Source organism: Myxocyprinus asiaticus, chromosome 43 (assembly GCF_019703515.2).
Source record: "Myxocyprinus asiaticus isolate MX2 ecotype Aquarium Trade chromosome 43, UBuf_Myxa_2, whole genome shotgun sequence".
Lineage (NCBI taxonomy): Eukaryota > Metazoa > Chordata > Actinopteri > Cypriniformes > Catostomidae > Myxocyprinus > Myxocyprinus asiaticus.
The window spans coordinates 15,136,096-15,160,001 of record NC_059386.1 but is presented as its reverse complement, the minus strand read 5'-3'; the positions used below and the strand labels follow the sequence as shown (position 1 = coordinate 15,160,001).

Here is a 23,906-nt window from a genome sequence, read left to right as displayed (position 1 = left end):
TCCATAGCTTATTCATAGCCTTTCCTTTCTTTGAGCTCTTATATATATTATATATATATATATATATATATATATATATATATATATATATATATATATATATATATATCTGGGGGAATGGGAAATTACAGGCTGTTGTTTTTGACATTTAATGGTCAGGTTTGCTTTCAGGTTTGGTGGTGTAGTAGTTGCTAAAGTTAATGATGAAGAGAATTCTGTCAAGAGAAAGGTGTTTCACTGAGAGTCAGAAGCATTTCCCCCTTGAGCCTCCTCTCAAACCCAGTGCTCTGGTCACCATCCTGCGAGCTACCACTGTGTCTGTACGTGGCCTCTCTTTCACCGGCTGAATAAACTCTGTATCAGAGACAAAACATAATACTTGTCAATCAAATCTTAGGGACACTGTTTTCAAGATGTACAGTTGAAGTCATTAAAACTCATTTTATTAACCACTCCACAGATTTCATATTACCAAACTATAGTTTTGGCAAGTCGTTTAGGATATCTACTTTGTGCATGACATGAGTCATTTTTCCAACAACTGTTTACAGACAGATTGTTTCACTTTTAATTGACTATACCACAATTCCAGTGGGTCAGAAGTTTACATACACTAAGTTAACTGTGCCTTTAAGCAGCTTGGAAAATTCCAGAAAATGATGTCAAGCCTTTAGACAATTAGCTTCTGATAGGAGGTGTACCACATTGGAGGTGTACCTGTGGATGTATTTTAAGGCCTACCTTCAAACTCAGTGCCTCTTTGCTTGACATCATGGGGAAATCAACAGAAATCAGCCAAGACCTCAGAAAAAAAACATTGTGGACCTCCACAAGTCTGGTTCATCCTTGGGAGTAATTTTCAAACACCTGAAGGTACCATGTCCATCTGTACAAACAATAGTACACATGTATAAACACCATGGGATCACGCAGCTATCATACCGCTCAGGAAGGAGATGCATTCTGTCTCCTAGAGATGAACGTAGTTTGGTGGAGAAAGTGCAAATTAATCCCAGAACAACAGCAAAGGACCTTGTGAAGATGCTGGAGGAAACAGGTAGACAAGTATCTATATCCACAGTAAAATGAGTCCTATATCAACATAACCTGAAAGGCTGTTCAGCAAGAAAGCCACTGCTCCAAAACTGCCTAAAAAATGCCAGACTACAGTTTGCAAGTGCACATGGGGACAAAGATCTTACTTTTTGGAGAAATGTCCTCTGGTCTGATGAAACAAAAATGGAACTTTTTGGCCACAATGACCATCGTTATGTTTGGAGGAAAAATGGTGAGGCTTGCATGCCGAAGAACACCATCCCAACTGTGAAGCATGGGGGTGGCAGCATCATGTTCTGGGGGTGCACTTCACAGAATAGATGGCATCGTGAGGAAGGAAAATTATATGGATATATTGAAGCAACATCTCAAGACATCAGCCATAAAGTTTAAGTTGCAAATGGGTCTTCCAAATGGACAATGACCCCAAGCATACCTCCAAAGTTGTGGCAAAATGGCTTAAGGACAACAAAGTCAAGGTATAGGAGTGGCCATCACAAAGCCCTAACCTCAATCTGATGTGGGCAGAACTGAAAAAGCAAGGAGGCCTACAAACCTGACTCGGTTACACCAGTTCTGGAAGAATGGGCCAAAATTCCAGCAACTTATTGTGAGAAGCTTGTGGAAGGCTACCCAAAAAGTTTGTCCCAAGCTAAACAATTTAAAGACAATGCTACCAAATACTAACAAATTGTATGTAAACATCTGACCCACTGGGAATGTGATGAAAGAAATAAAAGCTGAAATATATAATTCTCTCTGCTATTATTCTGACATTTCACATTCTTAAAATAGTGATCATAACTGACCTAAGACAGGGAATGCTTTCTACGATTAAATGTCAGGAATTGTGAAAAACTGTATTTGGCTAAACTTCTGACTTCAACTGTATTATTTGTTATGCACCGAAATGAAAAATCTTGGCTGAAACCACAACCAACAAAATGCATATTTTCTAGGCTTGGAATCAATGCCTTTTTCACAAATCGAGAATCAGAAAATTGTTCTGGAGATTATCAATATATATCAGCCATTTTTCTGATATAAATAAAGCTGCTCATTGCACAATAGTCTTTTTCTCAACTTTAGTAAAGTGTGAGCGGCAGGGTAAATTAAAAGGGGTCGCACACGGGACACTTCTGGCAGAAATTGTCAAAATTCAGAAGCGCCACGGAGCTCAACTCAGTTTGCACAGTTACACCAGTTTCATACACTTACCTTCAAACTCATCAATGTCACTTTGTTCATTCTTGAAGTACAAAAACCGTCGTAAGATTTGTGTGCATGGTGACTAGATTCACAACTGCCACCTGCACAGCATCAATGAGTCCTGTGTTGTGAGACCTGTCTTGTCCCCTGTGCTTTTACACTAGACTACATGAAACGAGGCCAACTGAGTGAATTGGAAAGCATGAAAATTAGGCTTCTAATTTATATGTCGACTAATGTTAATACATCAATGCCTCAAAAATATATTGATAACATAATCAATATTTAACGTGCCGATCAATAATCAATATTTTATGAAATACCTAATATTTTCCTATTCTAATAGTTTTTCTTGTATCTGTCCATCATCCATGTTGTCAATATATATATATATATATATATATATATATATATATATATATATATATATATATATATATAATAAATTGGGTTTGTCCCTGACAGGATCCCTTACAGATTCAGTTTAAGATGAAATGTGCGAATTTGCATGTATGCTTGAGAGGTTGGACTGAACAGGTGTTTTGACACCTACGATGTAGTGTGCTACTCGAACAGTAGATAAGGATATTTGACCAAGGTGTTTAGTGGTGGCTCATACTAAACAGCCTCACAGGATCTGTACAAGCACGAGGAATTGCTCTTTATTAATGTGCCTATAACCAATAGAAAGATCGCTTCACTTCTGGGGATGTGGACTTAAATGTGCAATTATGAAATGCAAAAACTAACTGAATGTGCAAATCGCATTAGAAATTTTACCACAGTGTGCTTCCATAAACTCCATTGAGTATTTTTGTGCTGTTATGCTCGTTCGTGTGGACACACATACACACGCATAGTGGTACACAACGGAACCTCTAAGAGGACAGGGTGGGAATTGTTTTTATTTTTTATAATTTTACATGCCACAATAAGTTTTGTGTTTCCTTGCAATAAGTTTTGCGGGCCCTCGCAATAAATTTACCATGGTTTTTATTTTATTTTTATTTTGTTTATTTAACAGGGACAATACACTAGGCATTGTTACACACAGACAACCAATGCTGTGTACATAGGGCACATTTGCATCCCTCGTCCCTGGTTAGGCTTTTACATAAAATCAAAACATAAAAATTAAAAAATTAAAAACAAACAATCATCACAAGAAACAAAACAAATACAAATATGTATATACAGATAAATATGTATGTATATATCGTACCTAAACAATCAAACAATGGCATATTTGGCGTTTTACTACAGTAACCATATTTTAAGCATGATATTCCTAGTGAAATCTGTGATAATTCAGGAAAATGAAAACTATAGTAATAAAAATCATAATTTTGTGGTTATTATGATTTTATTAAATACCACAATTTAACTGTAGACTGTAGTAATCATGGAAATCATGGTTTTCCTATAGTAATATTGTATTAACCATGACTGTTGTAGGCTAACCATGATTTGTTTTTAGTTTTTTGACAGATACCATGGTTTTACAAAAGTAATATTGTAGTAACTATGAAAAGTAAGTTAAGCAATGTTTTAGCTATAGATTAATCATGGTAATTCTTGTGGTAAGTATATTTTTACTATAAACCATAACCATAAAATTATGATTTTTACTACCAGTTTTCATTTTCCTGTATTATTACTATGGTGTTACTATGAATATCAAGGTTAATATATGGTCACTGTAGTAAAACCATAGTAATAATACAGGAAAATTTAAACTATGGTAGTAAAAATCATAATTTTGTGGTTATGGTTTATAGTAAAAATATGATTTTACTACCATAGTTTCCATTTTCCTGTATTATTACTACGGTTTTACTATGAATATCAAGGTTAAAATATGGTTACTGTAGTAAAACCATGGTAAATTAATTGCGAGGGAACAGAAACTAATGCGAAGGATCGCAAAACTTAATGTGAGGGCACGCAAAATCTATTTCCGAAAATAAAAATTCCTGCCCTGTCCTCTGATCGATACAGAGGTGTATATAAACAATTGTAAGCACAACCTTACTGTCAATATATCTTCAAACATCAGTTGCCGTTTACATCTTTTCACATAAAACTATGCTTTTTCTCCATTTCAGTGTTTCTGTTACTGGATTTTAAATAACAAAGTTTCTGTTCAAAATTTCGGCAAAGAGTTTTGGCTTTTTTTCTAGTTCGGACGATAACCAAAAATAGCATTTTATGCCATTTTCGTCCGCATCCCTGTAAAGTGTAAAGTGCTTCTGACTCTAGTCCCCAGAAACTTCTGATGGCTCCGCCATGACAGCAAAACGATCAACGTTGCGCCCATAAACATACAAGTGCCCCTCAAAAGATACCATCCTAGTACCAGCCCTGGTGTGTTCAATGGGTTGTTAGCCAGGATAGACGGCATATTGAAAGATTAAATATTTGCCTTTTTTGCCAATGTGTGAACGGCTTGTGACGCAACTTAAAAAATGAGCCCTTCCCGGAATTCCTAGGTTGCCTATAAAAGCCTGTAGACTGATTTTCATGCGAAGGGAGCGGGTCGCTTTTGCCGGGAAAATCCAAAGGATGTGACGTTTATGCGCTCTCCCGAGAGCCTTGCCTCAGATAGTAGCTTCTCTTCCGCTATTCAACAGCGTCAACAGACAGTCTGCAACACTAGGTAGCGTTATCTTAGAAATGGAATCCAGCAAACCGCCAGATCCCAGCACAACACTGACTCCAACACAAACTCAGAGTAAGCCAAAAAAAAAAAAAAAATAAATTTATCTACTGAATCCCATCTGGCTAAGCGGAAACGTGATTGTAGTCGAGTGAAAACTAGAGTGAACATCGGCAGGGCATTTGATTCCTGGAAGGACCTTTTGGGGATCAAAACTGACCCTGAATTGGCGTTCTTCTTATTGGACAGGTAAGCTTACATAACTGCAAAGCATGTGAAATACAGCGCCATAAGGATTGATCTGTGTAATTTTAGCTAACATGATCTTGCCTGTTAACGGTGACGAATTGCAAGCTACCTTGCTTCGTGACTTTCAAATAATTTCAACAATCTTCTCTTTATACTAAAAGTCAGGTTAGAGTCAATGTTAATCTGTAATTATTCAGCAAGGTAAACTACAATAACACATTAAATGAATGCTAGACAATGTTCAAGATAATGCAAAAAGCTCCATTCATTAGTGTAACGTAACTTGGTTATACAGAAAATATATACAATCTATTGTTATAAAACAATAGCACACTGATATATCAAAATGACAGTTGTGATGGAATCCCATCAATTGTGTCAATATATTTATAATGTACAGTCTATTTTATAAGAAGCTACTGTCATTATCCACCAAATTTAGCTAACAGCTATTGATAAAGCTGGCTAGCTAGCTAGCTAACGCTGACACAGGCTATCGTATAAATGCAGTCAATGTATCATGCAAAGAAAAGTGATTACTTCAATCTACAGTCTCGCATAGTCAGACCTATATCCACACTTTGTTTTAGCCCTGTTCCAGCACTGGAGAGTCAAATATAATATACAGTCTCAAAGTTTGTATTAAAACAATCATAACTGTATAATTTTAATTATGCTACCTCATCTGTCAGCATGATGCCGGTGAATCACGTTCAGCCTCTGTACGTTACGTCATTGTTTTGGTCGATGCTCGCGTCCCTATGGAGTGTGTGCGCGATCATGAGCAACAGGTAGCTGGCTGCAGTTCACTTAAAGGCCACAGGTGTCATTAATAACAAGGGTTTCTGAATCTTACATACTGCACCTTTAATTTTTTGTGATTGAAAACAACTCCATGAGGGATAGATGTACAGCACGTTCAATTGGTTGTGCTAAATTTTCTAAATATCGCATCCTATGCTTTCTGGAGTTTTAATCAATGGGATTTCTTTTGGCATGTTTAAGATATTAAACTGTACACAACCTATTGAACAGACCGTACGAACCATCACTGAGGTCTATTTGCAATGTAGTTGCGATTGGCATCAGGAACATGAAAAATTACATCTCTTTTATATACTGTGACAGACTGGTTGTCAGGGATTCTCTGTAGCTCAGCTTACCTGCTCGTCTGATTGCTTTCCACTTTGCTTTCTGGCTTCCTTCTGAGAGAGTGCATACTTTTAGTAATGGATGCTTAAGAAAGAGAGCTTGTGTAGCTGAACAGAACCAAATATGGAGTAAGTCAGACATACTGTATGCAATACATAAATAGATTGGAAATAGGAATGCTTACAAAAATATTACCTGCAGATTGACTTGAAAATATGCCGAGTGCATGAGTGTTATCCACCCACTTGATCTTCATTCCTCCCTCACTGTAAACAAACAAAAGCAAAAAACTGTCATGTTTACAGACCATAGAAATATAGACTACATTTTTACATAAAAAAAATAAAACAAACAATATGTATTTGAGTTGTGCATACATATGTGCATTTTGCCAGTACTGTCACCACCAAGTCTCTACAATATTTTGGTACCAAGCTTGGCTCCCTTCTTTAATGTAAATCTATGGTATTTTTCCTAGTTTTATCATCTGAAAATAATAAGTCCTCAACTATCCACTAACTTTGAGGTAACATTTATGTCCGTATCACAAATAGTGCTGAATGAGTTACATGCTGAAGCGAAGTCTGAGCTATACTAAAAGAGATGCTTGCCTGAAAGCAAACATTTTACCTGCAGCTGGCAAAGGCATCGAGGAGGTCATCTGTTTTAAACATGGCAGGAAAGTCGTAGATCTCAATAACATGTGCAAACTCCTCTTGATTGATCCAGATATTTGTGTAGCCCATGTAATCATTGCAAGTGTTCTTTATGATGATGTCCCCATGTTTCAGGTTGGCTTTGATCTAACATAACCATGACAAAATGAAAGACAAAATACAACATGTGAGTGTACAGACCAAATAGAGATAATGGCTATTATATTTCAGAGCTCCAATAACTTCTAGTACACTGGTTACCCACCTCGGAGTACAATTTTTCAGTTTCACAACTGCTCTGTGGCTCGATCGTTGCATCCGTGTTGTCACAACAATCTTCATCTGCTTGGTCATCTAATGTCAAAGACATGATCGCAGACACTGTCCTGTCCCAGTCAGGAGGCCACGGAGAAGGTTCAGACCTTGAAAGCAGCACAAACTCCTCATCATCCAATGATTGGTGATTACTATCCTCCCCTGGCTTTTCATTGGTTACAAGTGGTCCGTCCACGATGTCAGATCTGGTATCCTCTGATGATGGGTTCAGATTCTGCTGCTCCAGATCTGTTGAGTTTTCAGACCCCTTCTGTCTCATAGCCAGTGGAACATAAATAGGCTTGTCTGGCCGTCTGTCTCCTCGTCTCTTCTTGGATCTGGGCTCCTTTGGTCGACTGTTGCCTTTGTCCTCCATTTTCCTGCCCCGACTGTTTGTTCGAACATGAGAACTGCCCTCTGTGTTGCTACTATCCTCTTGTGAATCCAACCTGCCAGACAGACCACAATAATGAGTCACCAGAATTCAGTCTTTTTAAACTGTCAAGCACACACTACAAGACTGAAGCTTGTTGCCCAGCACCGATTTCCAACATCAAAGGTGGCAATCTTTAGTTCTGTAGTGTATGCTTGACAGTTTAAAGTCGGTGCAGGGCAACAAGCTTCAGTCTTGTAGTGTGCGCTTGGCTTAAGTGTGCAAATTAGCTCTGGTAGTTTTACCTGACATTGGAATAGCACACTACGACCCTACGGGCCCAGCACTCGCCCACAGAGAAGGTGCTGAGGTTAGGGTGGTTTTCAGCAGTTTTGTGAGTCAGAAAACGAAGTCGGGTCGGGAGAGGTGGGAAAAGCAGGACACTACAACAGAGAGACATTTTAATGAGACCAAACATTCCATCAGGCCAAAGTTTGAAATTTCAAGCATTTGCAGCATGCCATCTAAAACTAAAAAGTTATTATACATGCAACATTATACATGTTGTTATTATACTAAAAGGTTATTATACATGCAGTTATTATACAACTGAAGTTGTCACACTGCAGGACCAATGAAAATTAATGAGTGAGGGAAAAACCAAAGGTGAAAAACGTAAGAAACTTTTTCTTACACACGTTAACATTAACTCAAAATATTGATTTTGACACACATACACACACACACACACTGGTGGCCAAAAGTTTGGAATAATGTACAGATTTTGCTCTTATGGAAAGAAATTGGTACTTTTATTCACCAAAGTGGCATTCAGCTGATCATAATGTATAGTCAGGACATTAATAATGTGAAAAATTACTATTACAATTTGGAAATAAAAATATTAAACTATTAAATATTAAACTACTTCAGAGTTCTCATCAAAAAATCCTCTACATGCAGCAATGACAGCTTTGCAGATCCTTGGCATTCTAGCTGTCAGTTTGTCCAGATACTCAGGTGACATTTCACCCCACACTTCCTGTAGCACTTGCCATAGATGTGGCTGTCTTGTCGGGCACTTCTCACGCACCTTACAGTCTAACTGATCCCACAAATGCTCATTGGGGTTAAGATCCATAACACTCTTTTCCAATTATCTGTTGTCCAATGTCTGTGTTTCTTTGCCCACTCTAACCTTTTCTTTTTGTTTTTCTGTTTCAAAAGTGGCTTTTTCTTTACAATTCTTCCCATAAGTCCAGCACCCCTGAGTCTTCTCTTTACTGTTGTACATGAAACTGGTGTTGAGCGGGTAGAATTCAATGAAGCTGTCAGCTGAGGACATGTGAGGTGTCTATTTCTCTCTGATGTACTTATCCTCTTGTTTAGTTGTACATCTGCCCTTCCACATCACTTTCTGTCCTTGTTAGAGCCAGTTGTCCTTTGTCTTTGAAGACTGTAGTGTACACCTTTGTATGAAATCTTCAGTTTTTTGGCAATTTTAAGCATTGTATAGCCTTCATTCCTCAAAACAATGATTGACTGATGAATTTCTAGAGAAAGCTGTTTATTTATTTGCCATTTTTGACCTTAAGACATGCCAGTCTATTGCATACTGTGGCAACTCAAAAACAAACACAAAGACAATGTTAAGCTTCATTTAACAAATCAATGGTGCTGTTTTTTACGTCAGTAATGTCCTGACTATATACAGTTGTGCTCAAAATTTTGCATACCCTTAGAGAATTGGTAATATAGGTACCATTTTTAAAGAAAACATGAGTGAGCAGGCAAAACACATTTATTTTATTTCTTATGGGATTCATATTCAACTGTAGATTATAACAGAATGGCACAACCATAAAACAAAACATGGCAACAAAGAAAAAAATGAAATGACCCCTGTTCAAAAGTCTGCATACCCTTAGTTCTTAATACTGTGTATTGCCCCCTTTAGCATCAATGACAGCGTGCAGTCTTTTATAATAGTTGTCTATGAGGCCCCAAATTCTTGCAGGTGGTATAGCTGCCCATTCGTCTTGGCAAAATGCCTCCATGTCATGCAAAGTCTTTGGTCGTCTTGCATGAACCACACGTTTGAGATCTCCCCAGAGTGGCTCGATGATATTAAGGTCAGGAGACTGTGATGGCCACTCCAGAACCTTCACCTTTTTCTGCTATAACCACTGGAGGGTCAACTTGGCCTTGTGCTTAGGGTCATTGTCATGCTGGAAAGTCCAAGAGCGTCCCATGCGCAGCTTTCGTGCAGAAGAATGCAAATTGTCTGCCAGTTTTCTGATAACATGCTGCATTCATCTTGCCATCAATTTTCACAAGATTCCCCGTGCCTTTAGGGCTCACCCCCACCCCCACCCCCAAAACATCAGTGAGCCACCAGCATGCTTCACAGTGGGGATGGTATTCTTTTCACTATACGACTTGTTGACCCCTCTCCAAACATAGCGCTTATGGTTGTGACCATAAAGCTCTATTTTGGTCTCGTCACTCCAAATTACAGTGTGCCAGAAGCTGAGAGGCATGTTAAGGTGTTGTCGGGCATATTGTATCTGGGCTTTTTTGTGGCATTGGTACAGTAAAGGCTTCTTTCTGGCAACTCGACCATGCAGCTCATTTTTGTTCAAGTATCGTCGTATTGTGCTCCTTGAAACAACCACACCGTCTTTTTCCAGAGCAGCCTGTATTTCTCCTGAGGTTACCTGTGGGTTTTTCTTTGTATCCCGAACAATTCTTCTGGCAGTTGTGGCTGAAATCTTTCTTGGTCTACCTGACCTTGGCTTGGTATCAAGAGATTTCCACTTCTTAATAAGTGATTGAACAGTACTGACTGGCATTTTCAAGGCTTTGGATATCTTTTTATATCCTTTTCCATCTTTATAAAGTTCCATTACCTTGTTACGCAGGTCTTTTGACAGTTCTTTTCTGCTCCCCATGACTCAGTATCTAGCCTGCTCAGTGCATCCATGTGAGAGCTAACAAACTCATTGACTATTTATACACAGACACTAATTGCAATTTAAAAAGCCACAGGTGTGGGAAATTAACCTTTAATTGCCATTTAAACCTGTGTGAGTCACCTTGTGTGTCTATAACAAGGCCAAACATTCAAGGGTATATAAACTTTTGATTAGGGCCATTTGGGTAATTTCTGTTATCATTATGATTTAAAAAGAAGCCAAACAACTATGTGATAATAAATGGCTTCATATGATCACTATCCTTAAATGAAAGTTTTTTTACATGAGCAGTCATATTTTTAAAATCAATTTCAAAATTTCACAATTTCTGCCAGGGTATGCAAACGTTTGAGTACAACTGATATATATATATATATATATGGACATTTAATATGTTAACCACCCTGATAAAGTGATACTGTATGTGACAGTTACCTTTTCTGGTCATTTCTCTGCTGAAAGCTTTCCAGCTCCTCAAGAACTGTATGGATAAATTCATTTTCTTGTTTGGGACGATAACATCCATCAATACAAGGAAGAGCCAGGGTGTTTGGGTGAGGATTATCTTGTTCCACAAAGACTTACGCTAGTGTCAGTCCTGATTTCAACATTAAAGAAATAATAAACAGACTGAGCAGCAGATAAGTAACATACAGGCCAAGCATGACTTATGTAAATCATATATAAATATATAATTAACACAGCTTGTATTCGAGGCCAACTAAGCCATTCATTCACCTATAATTGTCGTAATGAAACCCGGTATTAAGACATTAAAAACGTTATTTCAGTTTAGTGCAAGTATAGTATAGTATCAAGTATAAAAAAATATATAAACAGTATAACGTTGTAGTATTAAAGTATGATTTAAAAAAAAAAAAAAAAAAAAAAAACGTATGAGCACAAACTGAATGTGAATCAATAAAACTGATCGAACATTTAATATTAAACAAATTTGAATTTAACATTAGCCAACTAGCTTAGCACACCAGTTTCATTCATAACAGCAAACCCGCTTCAAGACACACCCAATTTTACAACAGTTGGACAAATAAACTCATAACACGGATAAATGAGCTTGAAAAAGCGAGCCTGTTTAAATGCGCGTTAAAATGTAGTTACACCGACAGAATTACGGTAAAAACGTCGACTTTACCGGATTTCTCTGACGTCATGAGGATTTTCAGTGCGCAGCGTGTCCTGGTGGTCAGAAGCTGAATTACAATACAAGAGTAAATCATGCTTTACAGAAATGACATTTTCAACGGCATGTTCACAGACGGCACAAACGGAATTAATTTGTTCATGAAAACACTTATTTATTGTACGATACATAGTTTAAATAGGTGTCAAAAGATTTTCCAAAAGACATTATGATACAACACTGATAACAAGATGTACACAAGAAACAAGTTGAACTGACAGCAGTTAGAAAATACAAGAAGGGTATGCGATTTTAAACGCAACCATGCTTTAAGGTCTTTATGGCATTTATGTGTAATAAGGATTATATCGCAGACCCCAATAAAACTACAGAAGTCCACTTGTAAATATAGTAAAATGTAGTGTTTAAAATGCATGGAATAGACAGAAAACAGTATTTTGTAGAGGGGGCACTATGAAATGGAACAATGATAAAGTAATTCAACGGATTATTACTAAAAAAAAAATCATTAAATACAGTTTCCATGTTATTTCCATGTACACAAAACTGAAGCATCTTCATTATTGTTAGAATAACAGTTTTAACAAGCACAAGAACGAAGAATCACAGAAGATCCAAACAATCCTTATAAAATAACATGGCACAACACAAATGTAAAATAATTCAGTTAACACACTGGAGAGCTGCTAACTGAGGGAAAGCTGATTTGGAGAGTTTGGGTAAGGTACTTATATTATTATTATTATTATAATAATAATATATTTATATATATAAAACTCTCTCCCTCTATAAAAATAAAAAATAAAACCAATGAAGGAATAAGCTGAAAATAAACATAACCTACACCATCTACAGTTTAACGCAATCGGGTCTGTTATCATGAGACGGAGAAGCAGGTTTTGAGTCCAGCAGGCCAATAATCATGTTCCACACATGATCCTATGGAAAGAAATCATGTATTGCATTATTTGCAGGAATACATATTGCATCTATTCTATTGCAATTCACTTCAAAATGAGATATAGCATGTGACCGAATGCAAAAAATCTAAATGAAAGAGTGAAATATGAAGCAAAACATTAACCTGTGGTGTGTTTTATCTTGAGCCAATACTTCTATCCTCAAAAATAGTGATCTCCACCTTTGAAAGCTCAGGTTAAGGAATTAAAATGAGTTTCCATTACCATCAACTGCAGTACGTAAATATGTTATATTAACCTCATCAACTCTGGGGCATTTTTGGGCTGCCGCCTGTAATTTTTCCACATTCAAATTTAAAAGCTCACAATTTACACATACTGAGCCCAAAAAAAACAAAACAAAACACTAATTATTCATAAATAATATTTTGTGCTTACAATCTTATGTTGAATAGAATAATAAAAAAAAATATTTTTAAGCATGTAATTCTGGTTCTGTTCATTCCATCTCCCTCCAAACAGTCTTATTTTATTCCACTAGCTGGCAGCAAGCACTAGAAAAAAGAATTTTTCCTCTATCACCTTCTGTCACAAAATGCCGATCTGAAATGTAGGTGGCGCTATAATGCATTTTAGCCCTCACAGATGTGCTCGACCATAGACATTGTCTAATTTTCAGTTCATGCACCAACCTCATTTTGTCTTTGAATATCTCGGCCTCTGAGTGGACTAGACACTCAATCTAGGTGTAATTAAGCGGAGATCCTCCCCTTTACGATGATGTATAACATTTTATCATCAATAGTCAATAACATTTTTCGATGAGTTGTTTAGCTTGCTTTTCCTGCTGGATGGCATATTTTGTTCAGGACATCTATATAACATTGGACTGCAAGCAAGCTCACAGACAAGTAAAAATGGCTCGTTTTTTAGAAAACTGCCTAAGGTAAAAGCTTCATACATGTTTCAGTTTCTAGAAATGTACCAGACTAAAAGATTGCAGACAAAATTTTTAGATTTCATATTTTCTTAAATTAATTCTTGAGAAACACATAGCTATTGTTCAGCACAAAACCACCCAAATACAGCGCAGAAGTTATTGGGAAGTTTTTAAGTCTCTTTAGCCTTTTGCAAGCTTCATTAAAGCTTTAATATGCCTTTTCTGGTATTCTCTCTTTTGACACCTGGATGGCCTCAGATAGATCATTGACTATTGCTTTGATATGTTTTGATCTGTGATGTTTCAATTTTGCTGCATAGCCAACATCTGGGAAGGGATCTCTTTTACAAGCTTTGCCATTTGCATTATAATGTGGTAAAAACTGGATCAACTAATTTTGCTGTGCACCTCAGTGTGTGCCTCCACTAGAGGACTCTGCTCGCTCATGTAGCACTGACTGAAGACAATGCAGATGCAGCATTTTGTTTTAATATCACGATTTCAATGAGCAATTTCACTCAATTTTAAACAGAAATTTCGTAGTAGGCTAGTCTAAACTAAGAAACCCTCAGAAAACAGTTAAAAAAAATTTCTATATTTGTATGTACTGTATATATACATATACAGTATCTCACAGAAGTGAATACACCCCTCACATTTTAGTAAATATTTTATTATACCTTTTCATGTGACAACACTGAAGAAATGACACTTTGCTACAATGTAAAGTAGTGAGTGTACAGCTTGTATAACAGTGTAAATTTGCTGTCCCCTCAAAACAACTCAACGCACAGCCATTAATGTCTAAACCACTGGCAACAAAAGTGAGTACACCCCTAAGTGAAAATGTCCAAACTGGGCCCAAAGGTCAATATTTTGTGTGGCCACCATTATTTTCCAGCACTGCCTTAACCCTCTTGGGAATGGAGTTCACCAGAGCTTCACAGGTTGCCACTGGAGTCCTCTTCCACTCCTCCATGACGACATCACGGAGCTGGTGGATGTTAGAGACCGTGCGCTCCTCCACCTTCCGTTTGAGGATACCCCACAGATGCTCAATAGGGTTTAGGTCTGGAGACATGCTTGGCCAGTCCATCACCTTTACCCTCAGCGTCTTTAGCAAGGCAGTTTTCGTCTTGGAGGTGTGTTTGGGGTCGTTATCATGTTGGAATACAGCCCTGCGGCCCTGCGGCCCAGTCTCCGAAGGGAGGGGATCATGCTCTGCTTCAGTATGTCACAGTACATGTTGGCATTCATGGTTCCCTTAATGAACTGTAGCTCCCCAGTGCCGGCAGCACTCATGCAGCCCCAGACCATGACACTCCCACCACCATGCTTGACTGTAGGCAAGACACGCTTGTCTTTGTGCTCCTCACCTGGTTGCCACCACACACGCTTCGCACCATCTGAACCAAATAAGTTTATCTTGGTCTCATCAGACCATAGGACATGGTTCCAGTAATCCATGTCATTAGTCTGCTTGTCTTCAGCAAACTGTTTGCGGGCTTTCTTGTGCATCATCTTTAGAAGAGGCTTCCTTCTGGGACGACAGCCTTGCAGACCAATTTGATGCAGTGTGCGGCGTATGGTCTGAGCACTGTCAGGCTGACCCCCCACCCCTTCAACCTCTGCAGCAATGCTGGCAGCACTCATACGTCTAATTCCCAAAGACAACCTCTGGATATGACGCTGCGAACGTGCACTCAACTTCTTTGGTCGACCACAGCGAGGCCTGTTCTGAGTGGAACCTGTCCTGTTAAACCGCTGTATGGTCTTGGCCACCGTGCTGCAGCTCAGTTTCAGGGTCTTGGCAATCTTCTTATAGCCTAGGCCATCTTTATGTAGAGCAACAATTCTTTTTTTCAGATCCTCAGAGAGTTCTTTGCCATGAGGTGCCATGTTGAACTTCCAGTGACCAGTATGAGAGAGTGAGAGCGATAACACCAAATTTAACACACCTGCTCCCCATTCACACCTGAGACCTTGTAACACTAACGAATCACATGACACCGGGGAGGGAAAATGGCTAATTGTGCCCAATTTGGACATTTTCACTTAGGGGTGTACTCACTTTTGTTGCCAGCGGTTTAGACATTAATGGCTGTGTGTTGAGTTGTTTTGAGGGGACAGCAAATTTACACTGTTATACAAGCTGTACACTCACTACTTTACATTGTAGCAAAGTGTCATTTCTTCTGTGTTGTCACATGAAAAGATATAATAAAATATTTACTAAAATGTGAGGGGTGTACTCACTTCTGTGAGATACTGTGTGTGTGTGTGTGTGTATATATATATATATATATATATATATATACACACACACACACCATATACTTTATATATTATTCCAATAGCCAAATCCAATACTAAATGCCACTGATAAACGAAAAATATTTGCGATGTATTGCCTTGCATTATGATCACTGTACATTAAACAGGAAACAAATGACAGGCATTCACGAAATCAACGTTAGCCAATATAGGCATATTTGTTGAAAACAGTTGAATAAATAGCAGTGTAGGACCAATAAGAGAAAACCTAATAAAAAAGTTATTAAAACCCAACATATAATAACAGTCAGCACGTTGTTGAAAATAATAACAGGTAAGCCAAGTCTAAATAATGCGCTGAAAAGTTGCTTATTTTGTGACGTGCATTATGATCTACTACAAAAAAATGACAGCTGTTTGGTTCAGAAAGTTAGCAAATTTACGAAGTAAAAAATAATAATAAAAAAAAGCTAGGATAGAAAAACAGGCTGAGAAACGTAACCCTAATATATTGTCCTAAAAAATGGCATCCACTCACAGAATAAAGGAAATTTAACATACTTAACAGCCACCACTTTTTTTGAAAAGTAGCCTACTTGAAAAAAAAAAAAAAAAAAAAAAAAAGTGACAAAAAAAAATAGGCATAATATATTTTTATTTTTATTTTATTATTTATTTTGAGCGAAACGAAAGCGGTCCGGTGAAAGACGGGACCTGACTAACCTGAAGCGATTAATCCCTGCACCTGAAAAAGCCCACTCAGCTGGAACAAAGGTTGCAGGCAGGTTTAAAGAGGAATCAAGTGTGAAAACACCCCTACTGATACAGTAGCAACTTGCAAGCCAATATTTGGGAAATCCGCTTCCCACGCCACCACCAAAGTGATTCCAAATTATACTTTTCTAGTGCGAGAGGACATTTTTATGTGCACGCTGTGAATCAAAGGGGAAAGTAGCATGCAAGCACTGGAACAGCAGTGGCACTATCCAAGGGAAGGGTAAAATGACACTTATTTGGGTGAAAAGTGCTTATCAAGAATGCACAGGACAGGATATTAAGCCCCAATGACATATAAACAACACCCCCCTCCCCCTCTATTACTTTTTAAACTGATTTACACAATTCACATGGGGTCACATTTTCAAGTTGGAAAAACCAGAATTCCAGATTAATCCGGAAGAATCACATTCCTGATTCATATTGATATTTCTATTACATAACCACTAGGTGGTGCTGATTTGCGATGTGAATGTTTTCAGGCCTTATTTTGTCATTTTACAGTATGAAACAAATACAAATGTGATTGTATTCTCTGAAAAGTTCAGATTCTAAGCTTTCAAATGATATCTTTTATGCCTGACTTTTGCATTAGGAGACTTGAACATTTTAAGCGTAAATTTTTCGCGACATAGCGCCTCCTTTTGGACTCACCGGGGGTCCGCAGAGTTGAAAAGGTTAACAAGTGAGTAGTAAACCTGACTCTGACATTTCCGTGTAAAAAAGGATACAACTCTGAGCCCTCTCTCTATGGGATCCGTGAGGAGAAGCCCAAGAGGAGCATAAATTTTCTCATTCTGCTCCTGGATGTACTTGCCGATCTTTTTCAGCACCTGAATGAAATTAACATAATAGTGTCATATTGATAAACTGTCTTAATGTCTCTACTAGTCTTCGATTATGAATGGTAAACAGCAACAAAGTCAACGTAATCCAGTCAGAAACATCAGGCAAATATCTACAGCCTATGACTGTATAAGTGCACATTTACTTTTTCATAGTGGGTCTCCATACAGAGGAAGATTGTGTATGCAGTGAGACAGGCCAGACAGCCTTCCAGATATGACCGGCCTCCAAGCTTCTCTGCCTCTGCAAATAGATTATTCAGGGTCTGCATAGTCTCTTCAAACTGCTGCTTGTCAATCTGGAACAAAAAAAAAACCAAATATCACATCATGTTTAAAACAAGTTATATAAATGTAAACTTGCACATTAACAGTACCTGTTTTTTTCTTTTTGTGTTTGCTATGAAGACTTTAGATGAAGCAGTACTGTTTCTACTCACCCTGCTCTCCAGCTCTGTGGGGAACTTGGTCTGAAACTTGCAGATGGTACCAGAGGTGTAGTCTCTCTGAACGAAAACCTTGGAGGCGACGGCTGCTTGCCGGAGGTCTTGCAAGCTATGCGTCTGGATAGAAAAAAACAATGTACATACTAATCACCCAAAAATTATAATGGTCATCATTATTTACTTTGTTGTTGCAAACCTGTATGACTTTCTTACGTGGAATACAAAAGGAGATGTTAAGCAGAATGTTAGGGACTGATCTTGTTTTCCATACAATGAAAGTGAATGGTGAGAGTGAATACTCAACCTAACATCTTTTGTATTCCTTGGAAAAGAGAAAGTCAGAAAAGTGTGGAACAACAAGGGGGTGAGTAAATTAGGACATTTCTGGGTGAAATATCCCTATAAGATCAATTTATAATAAAACTCATATAAAAACAAAGTTAAAAATACAGTAACGCCCTGATATCACAATTAAGTGTGCCCAAATGAAATGAGTCAAATCTGATGACAACCAGACGCTCATTTTAAGAATACGAACTGGTTTTGGATTTATACGAGTATACTGACAAAAATTAAATGAAGGAACGGAATAATCGACGTCGATCATCATCTCGATCCGCCACTGGATAAAAAATAATAACGGTATTACTTTGAGTCAAATTAATGATTCAGATGGTTGAGAAAAAATTTATTACAACATGTTACTTCAAGCGTTCATATTTCTTCGTGAACAAGAGGAAAGTATATTGGAAAATTGTTTATATTCGCGTACCTCCGCCATAGTGGCTCCTGCTGCTCTTCCTGTTATTCAGCCTCCTGTACGCCTCTTAACACCGTCCGGTTGGAACCTTTTGCTACATTCATCAGTTCCGTTTAAACACTTATTGGCGTGCCCCCTCAAATGTACTGTAACAGCTTACTAATATTACTAATAACGTTTTGTAACCACACGGATTCACGGGTAACATGATAAAAGATCTGTGCTTTTATTTCTTTGGACGCCGTTGATTTTTGACGAGAATGACAATGAGGCTCTGTCAGGCCGTAACCATGTCTTGAACATTGGGGGGGACAAAACCATTTTGGGGGTGGGGGGTCACGGGTGTTGAGGTCACAAATATAATGGCCTTCTTTGGTCCTTTAATATAGTAAAGGCATTGAATGCAATAATTTTCTGAATAAAGGCTTGAAATGCGATAAAGACCCAAAATTTTAAATTTTTGTTTTTAAAAGATACATGTATTTTTAAAGTTCACACAGTATAAGACAAACACTGTGTCTGCATTGCTGGCAATTTGCCTGTTTCAGTCATCTTTTCTTTCTTTCTTGTGCTGTTTCAAAGAAAATATGAATATAATTTGAATATATTTTCATCACTGATGTATCTGTAAAATGACATGACTGTGTCAGCTGGCTAGCAAAATGAAAATACACAAAATTATTTACGGTCATCAAGTTATCCCTCACTGTTTTTCCTCCCAGTAAAATCTTAACACAATATTTTCTTCAAGAATCCTAATGCTGCTCTTTTCCATACAAAAACACTTCATATTGACCACTGCTGTCAAGGTCCAAAGAGAAAAAAAAAATCATTATAAAAATACCATAAAAGTAGTCCATACAACACATAGCTGTTGTACGGCCCCAGAAAGCTTGGAATATAGTGCACGAGTCATATGGACTACTGTTATGATAATAATAATAAATAATTGTGCTTTATAGTATTTGTCCTTTACGAAGCTCGACCGCTCCTGCTCACTATAAACTTTTTTTCTATGGAATAGAGCTGCTTAAAATATCTATTTTTATGTTCCAAGAAAAACCCCAGCATATGGGTTTTGAACAACATAAGGGTGAGTAAATGAGTGAGTAAAAGTACATTTTCCATTTTTAGGTGAACTCCTTTTACTGGTGGCTCATTTTTTGAGCACAGACCTGACAAGACATACTCAAAATAAAATGATCTCTTTTAAAAGAAGACTCTTAGGAGATGCTGTACAAAATTCAGAATTAATTAAAGACATAAAGAAATGATTTAGAAAATCTTTAATTGATTTAAAATTATGACCTAATAATATTTGCATTAAGAATATATGATCTGGGTGAAAATGCTCTAATTTGTGTTTTTTATTTTTTTATTTTATTTTATTAGACAATATAGAGACAATTTTCTAAAAAGCTACTTCAAAAGCCTGCCAGATTACTACATTCATTCAATTCCTTTACAATATAGACACATTTGCTCTTTGTCTTAAGCCTGATTCACTGAAAACTGCTCCATTAATGTTTTCACATTCACAGTTATGAATGACATACTTGTCCCCCTCAAAGTATATTGTGGTTACAGCCAGAGGGATATAATGTATGTACTGTCTCTGTAATGGGTTGTACATTTATTTTAAGGTACACTCAGTAATTTTTTCATTATTAATAAAGTTTTCATCCTAAAGAAAGGAATAGTATTTTTGAAACATATGTATAAAATCATGACCACTCACATTAAAATTAAGACTCCAGTCATATTAGTAACCTTATAAAAGCTGTTTTATTCTACTTGGAGATGAGGGTCCCCTCATGGGGGCTGCCATGTTGAGATCACATGACCAGTCAAATACTAGGCTACTCATTTAACCCTCCTATTGCATTCGGATAATTTTTGAAATTTCAAAAGGTTTTTTTTTTAATTAAAAATCCTTTTTATTATCATACATAATAACATTTATATTTTCAGTTAACATGCAAAAAATATAGATCTTTATACATGTATGAACAGCTAAGACGTTAAACAATGAGCTACAATATGTTTTTTGATGAAAAAAAAAATCGGATTATGAATGTTTTATAAGCTTAAAACTCCACTGGGTCAAAACTGACCCGCAAATGCAAAAGGTGTATACAGATTTTGAATGCAGTAGGAGGGTTAATCCCTGTACCTGCCCTGTTATCTCACTCATGGATTAAATTCTTCAACATGTTTTACACAAAAAAATTATTTTGGAATTAACTATTTATGGAGTTTACTACAATAAAATTGCTTTTTTATAAGGGAAGTCGCTGACAATTTTGCAACAGGTAGGTGTCAGTTTACGGCTCCCCACATTCATTTGTATGGTATCCACAAACGTTGACTTACTGTCATAACACGCTAATTGACCGTTATGCTCTCTACTATGGTGAAAGCGCAGAGGTTGTTATCTCAGTATAAAAGATCTCTGGTCTATCAGCCTCGTTTTCATTTCCATCAGAAATCAAAGATGGAGCTACTGTGAATATGATCTATTCCTTTTACACTTCAAATTTTCTTCATAGTAAGTGATTTCTGTTGAAAATCGACTAGAACCACCACACATCACAGGGCCTATGAGACCAGTTTAAATAAGTTTATTTCTTGAATGTGGCTACTGCAAATGATCTCGAATAAATTGCTTTATTATTTCAAAAAGCATTTCCTCTTGCATAGCTGCTTCTAAAGGATCTTCATGTTATTATCTTGTTTTATAGCTCTTTCCAGGAATCCCAATGAGTCAGAGTGTGGTGTTGGAAAAGATCCATTCCCTCCCAGAACGTTTTTTCATTGGTTAGAGTTAGGTTATGGGTGGTGTTAGTGGTCTTCCTGGGAATGGAGTTAGCATTGTTCCAGTGGAGAAACAATTAATTTGTGCATTTAGATCAAATGGCTGATCAAACCTTGTTTTTTTGGGGTTCGCATGTAGGTTCCTGCAAACACCAAGCTAAATGTAGTGGGGAAACAGCATTTGGTTAAAGAAAAAATCTTAGATTGGGTTGCACTGTCAGTGTGATAATTATTTTGAAACAGTTATAAAGAAATAATTCAGAATGTCTCTGTGGTACATTCAATCTAATGTAAGCAAGAAGAAGATAATTACGATTCTTCTAATGTCTTCTCACTTTAAAAATTAAAAGAAGAAAAGGAAATTGTGTCAGAATTGGAATTACGTGACAAATGTATTATTCTTTTAAAATGTATAACTCCCCTTTTAAAATGCAAATAATTTGGATTTTAGTTATGTGCTGCATGTAATTTAAATGAGAAAGTAATGATAGCATGAATTAATTTGAAACAGACATTATCTCACTACATACTTTAAATAGTAATCAGGTCTTTGTTTACCAGCATTAGGACAATATTGTCACAGCATTTCAGAAATAGGGACACGGATGAGGACATGGAATGGTGTGTTCCTATTTCTAACTCCTGGGAAAAGAAAGCAGCCCTACAACGGTCCATCTTTGGTTCCACCAAGTTCTGAAAGCAAACCAAATAAAACGATGTTCATTTATTTGTGATGATACTGAGTTTTACAGTATAAAGTGATTTAATTTTAATAGTATGGTGTACCGTGCTAACTTTGGGCCATGGAGGAAAGAAGTCGTCTCTACTTTTCTCCATCTATCTTTTAAAATCCCACTTTGAACTTATTTGGATGACTTGTGGTGGCATATATCATAGATAAATTGTTATAATGAGAATGCAAGGAGCAACCAGTGGTTCAGTCAACCTTATTTGATAAATGATTCATCTCTGGGATCATTTATTCCAAAATGTTTCCAGAGGGATACCTATAAGCCATTTTTCATGACATATAACAGGCTCTAACATTGACTTTTCACCATCACTCAAATCCTTTTAGACAGCATTGAAACATCTCAGTTCTATGGACATAAAATATGCTTGCAGGCCTCTTTGTATTTTAACATACCTTGTCAGTCAGTGAGATGTGCAAAACCGTTAGCCAGACCACATTAAACAATTCATCAGTATAAATGAGTAAAAATGTTTTAAAGTAGATGAGGTAGTTCATAGAACATTTTCCTAATGGATGAAGCCTACCAATTTTCATCTTTCTTGACAATAGCACGGTAACGTTTGAAGGAAGACATGAGAGCAGGATCTAGATGCAGCTTGATATTTATTAGGAAATGAGACAAAGTACAAAACAGGATAAAAACTGGAACAAGGCAAGACTAGGAACTGGGAACTAAAACACGTTACATTCTAGGTTGGCAAACTGGTATAAAAACAGGAGCAAAACAACAACTGACAAAGACTGAGCAGAAATCAGGGCATTAAAAACACAAGGGCTAATGAGGGAATGGAACACAGGTGAGAACAATCGGGAACAGCTGACAGAGATGAGGGCAGTGCATGTTGGGAAGTATAGTCTGGGGAAAACAAAAGACAGAGGATAAACACAAGGCAACACAACAGTGGATCATGACATGCACGAATGTGCCAATGTGAACAATTAATTTGGCTTACTTTTATGGTAAATTGGAGTTAAAATATTCAAATGTAAGTAATTTGCAAGACATTGCATGTTATAAAAGGTTGTATACATAAGTTTTAGTTTTATAAGCGTTCAAAGATTATTTTGTTAAAGAAGTCTTATTTTTAAATGTTCATATACACTCACTGAGCACTTTATTAGGAACACCTGTACACCTACTAATTGGTGCGATTATCTAATCAGCAAATCGTGTGGCAGCAGTGCAATGCATAAAATCATGCAGTTATGGGTAAGGAGCTTCAGTTATTGGATAAAATGTGATCTCCGTGATTTTGACCGTGGCATGATTGTTGTTGCCTGACGGGCTAGTTTGAGTATTTCTGTAACTGCTGATCTCCTGGGATTTTCACTAACAACAGTCTCTAGGGTTTACTCAGAATGGTGTCAAAAAAAAAAAAAAAAAAAAAAACATCCAGTGAGGGGCAGTTCTGCGGAAGAAAATGCCTTGTTGATGAGAGAGGTCAACGGAGAATGGCCAGACTGGTTTTAGCTGGCAGAAAGGCTACGGTAACTCAGATAACCACTCTGTACAATTGTAGTGAGCAGAATAGCATCTCAGAATGCACAACACGTCGAACTTTGAGGCGGA

At 37.2% G+C, this 23,906-nt stretch overlaps 2 protein-coding genes across 6 annotated transcripts; both read right to left on the bottom strand.

The window, feature by feature from the left end:
* Window positions 1-95: 95 nt before the first annotated feature.
* On the bottom strand, window positions 96-11,897 carry LOC127433657 (R3H and coiled-coil domain-containing protein 1-like). Of its 5 annotated transcripts, none has more exons than XM_051685739.1 (8): window positions 11,798-11,897; window positions 11,077-11,239; window positions 7,972-8,109; window positions 7,244-7,742; window positions 6,953-7,125; window positions 6,518-6,588; window positions 6,334-6,429; window positions 98-354 (listed from the first exon to the last, which is right to left on the bottom strand). In XM_051685739.1, the coding sequence occupies exons 4-8, from the start codon at window positions 7,667-7,669 to the stop codon at window positions 245-247; spliced, it is 876 nt and encodes a 291-aa protein (XP_051541699.1). In that variant the 5' UTR covers window positions 7,670-7,742; window positions 7,972-8,109; window positions 11,077-11,239; window positions 11,798-11,897; the 3' UTR covers window positions 98-244. The 5 variants fall into 5 exon arrangements, with proteins under 5 accessions (XP_051541702.1, XP_051541699.1, XP_051541700.1 ...); XM_051685740.1 differs by lacking the exon at window positions 11,798-11,897 and adding an exon at window positions 11,380-11,777; XM_051685741.1 differs by lacking the exon at window positions 11,798-11,897 and adding an exon at window positions 11,631-11,775.
* A 42-nt stretch (window positions 11,898-11,939) lies between these two features.
* Window positions 11,940-18,849, bottom strand: LOC127433661 (golgin subfamily A member 7-like). Its single transcript, XM_051685750.1, has 6 exons — window positions 18,781-18,849; window positions 18,003-18,125; window positions 17,709-17,861; window positions 17,449-17,550; window positions 12,891-12,947; window positions 11,940-12,745 (listed from the first exon to the last, which is right to left on the bottom strand). The coding sequence occupies exons 1-5, from the start codon at window positions 18,787-18,789 to the stop codon at window positions 12,903-12,905; spliced, it is 432 nt and encodes a 143-aa protein (XP_051541710.1). The 5' UTR covers window positions 18,790-18,849; the 3' UTR covers window positions 11,940-12,745; window positions 12,891-12,902.
* Window positions 18,850-23,906: the final 5,057 nt, after the last annotated feature.

Bases quoted from the DNA above. Each gene is read 5' to 3' on its own strand.
- LOC127433657 (XM_051685739.1), bottom strand. From the start codon at position 7,669: ATGGAGGACAAAGGCAACAGTCGACCAAAGGAGCCCAGATCCAAGAAG. The intron at 7,126-7,243 runs GTGGGTAACCAG...TGGTTATGTTAG, and splicing joins CTGAAAAATTGTACTCCGAG to ATCAAAGCCAACCTGAAACA. The intron at 355-6,333 runs GTAAGCTGAGCT...TCTCTGATACAG, and splicing joins GAAAGCAATCAGACGAGCAG to AGTTTATTCAGCCGGTGAAA.
- LOC127433661 (XM_051685750.1), bottom strand. The intron at 17,551-17,708 runs GTAAATGTGCAC...AATTTCATTCAG, and splicing joins TGGAGACCCACTATGAAAAA to GTGCTGAAAAAGATCGGCAA. The intron at 12,948-17,448 runs GTATCCTTTTTT...GAGCTTTCAAAG, and splicing joins TAGAGAGAGGGCTCAGAGTT to GTGGAGATCACTATTTTTGA.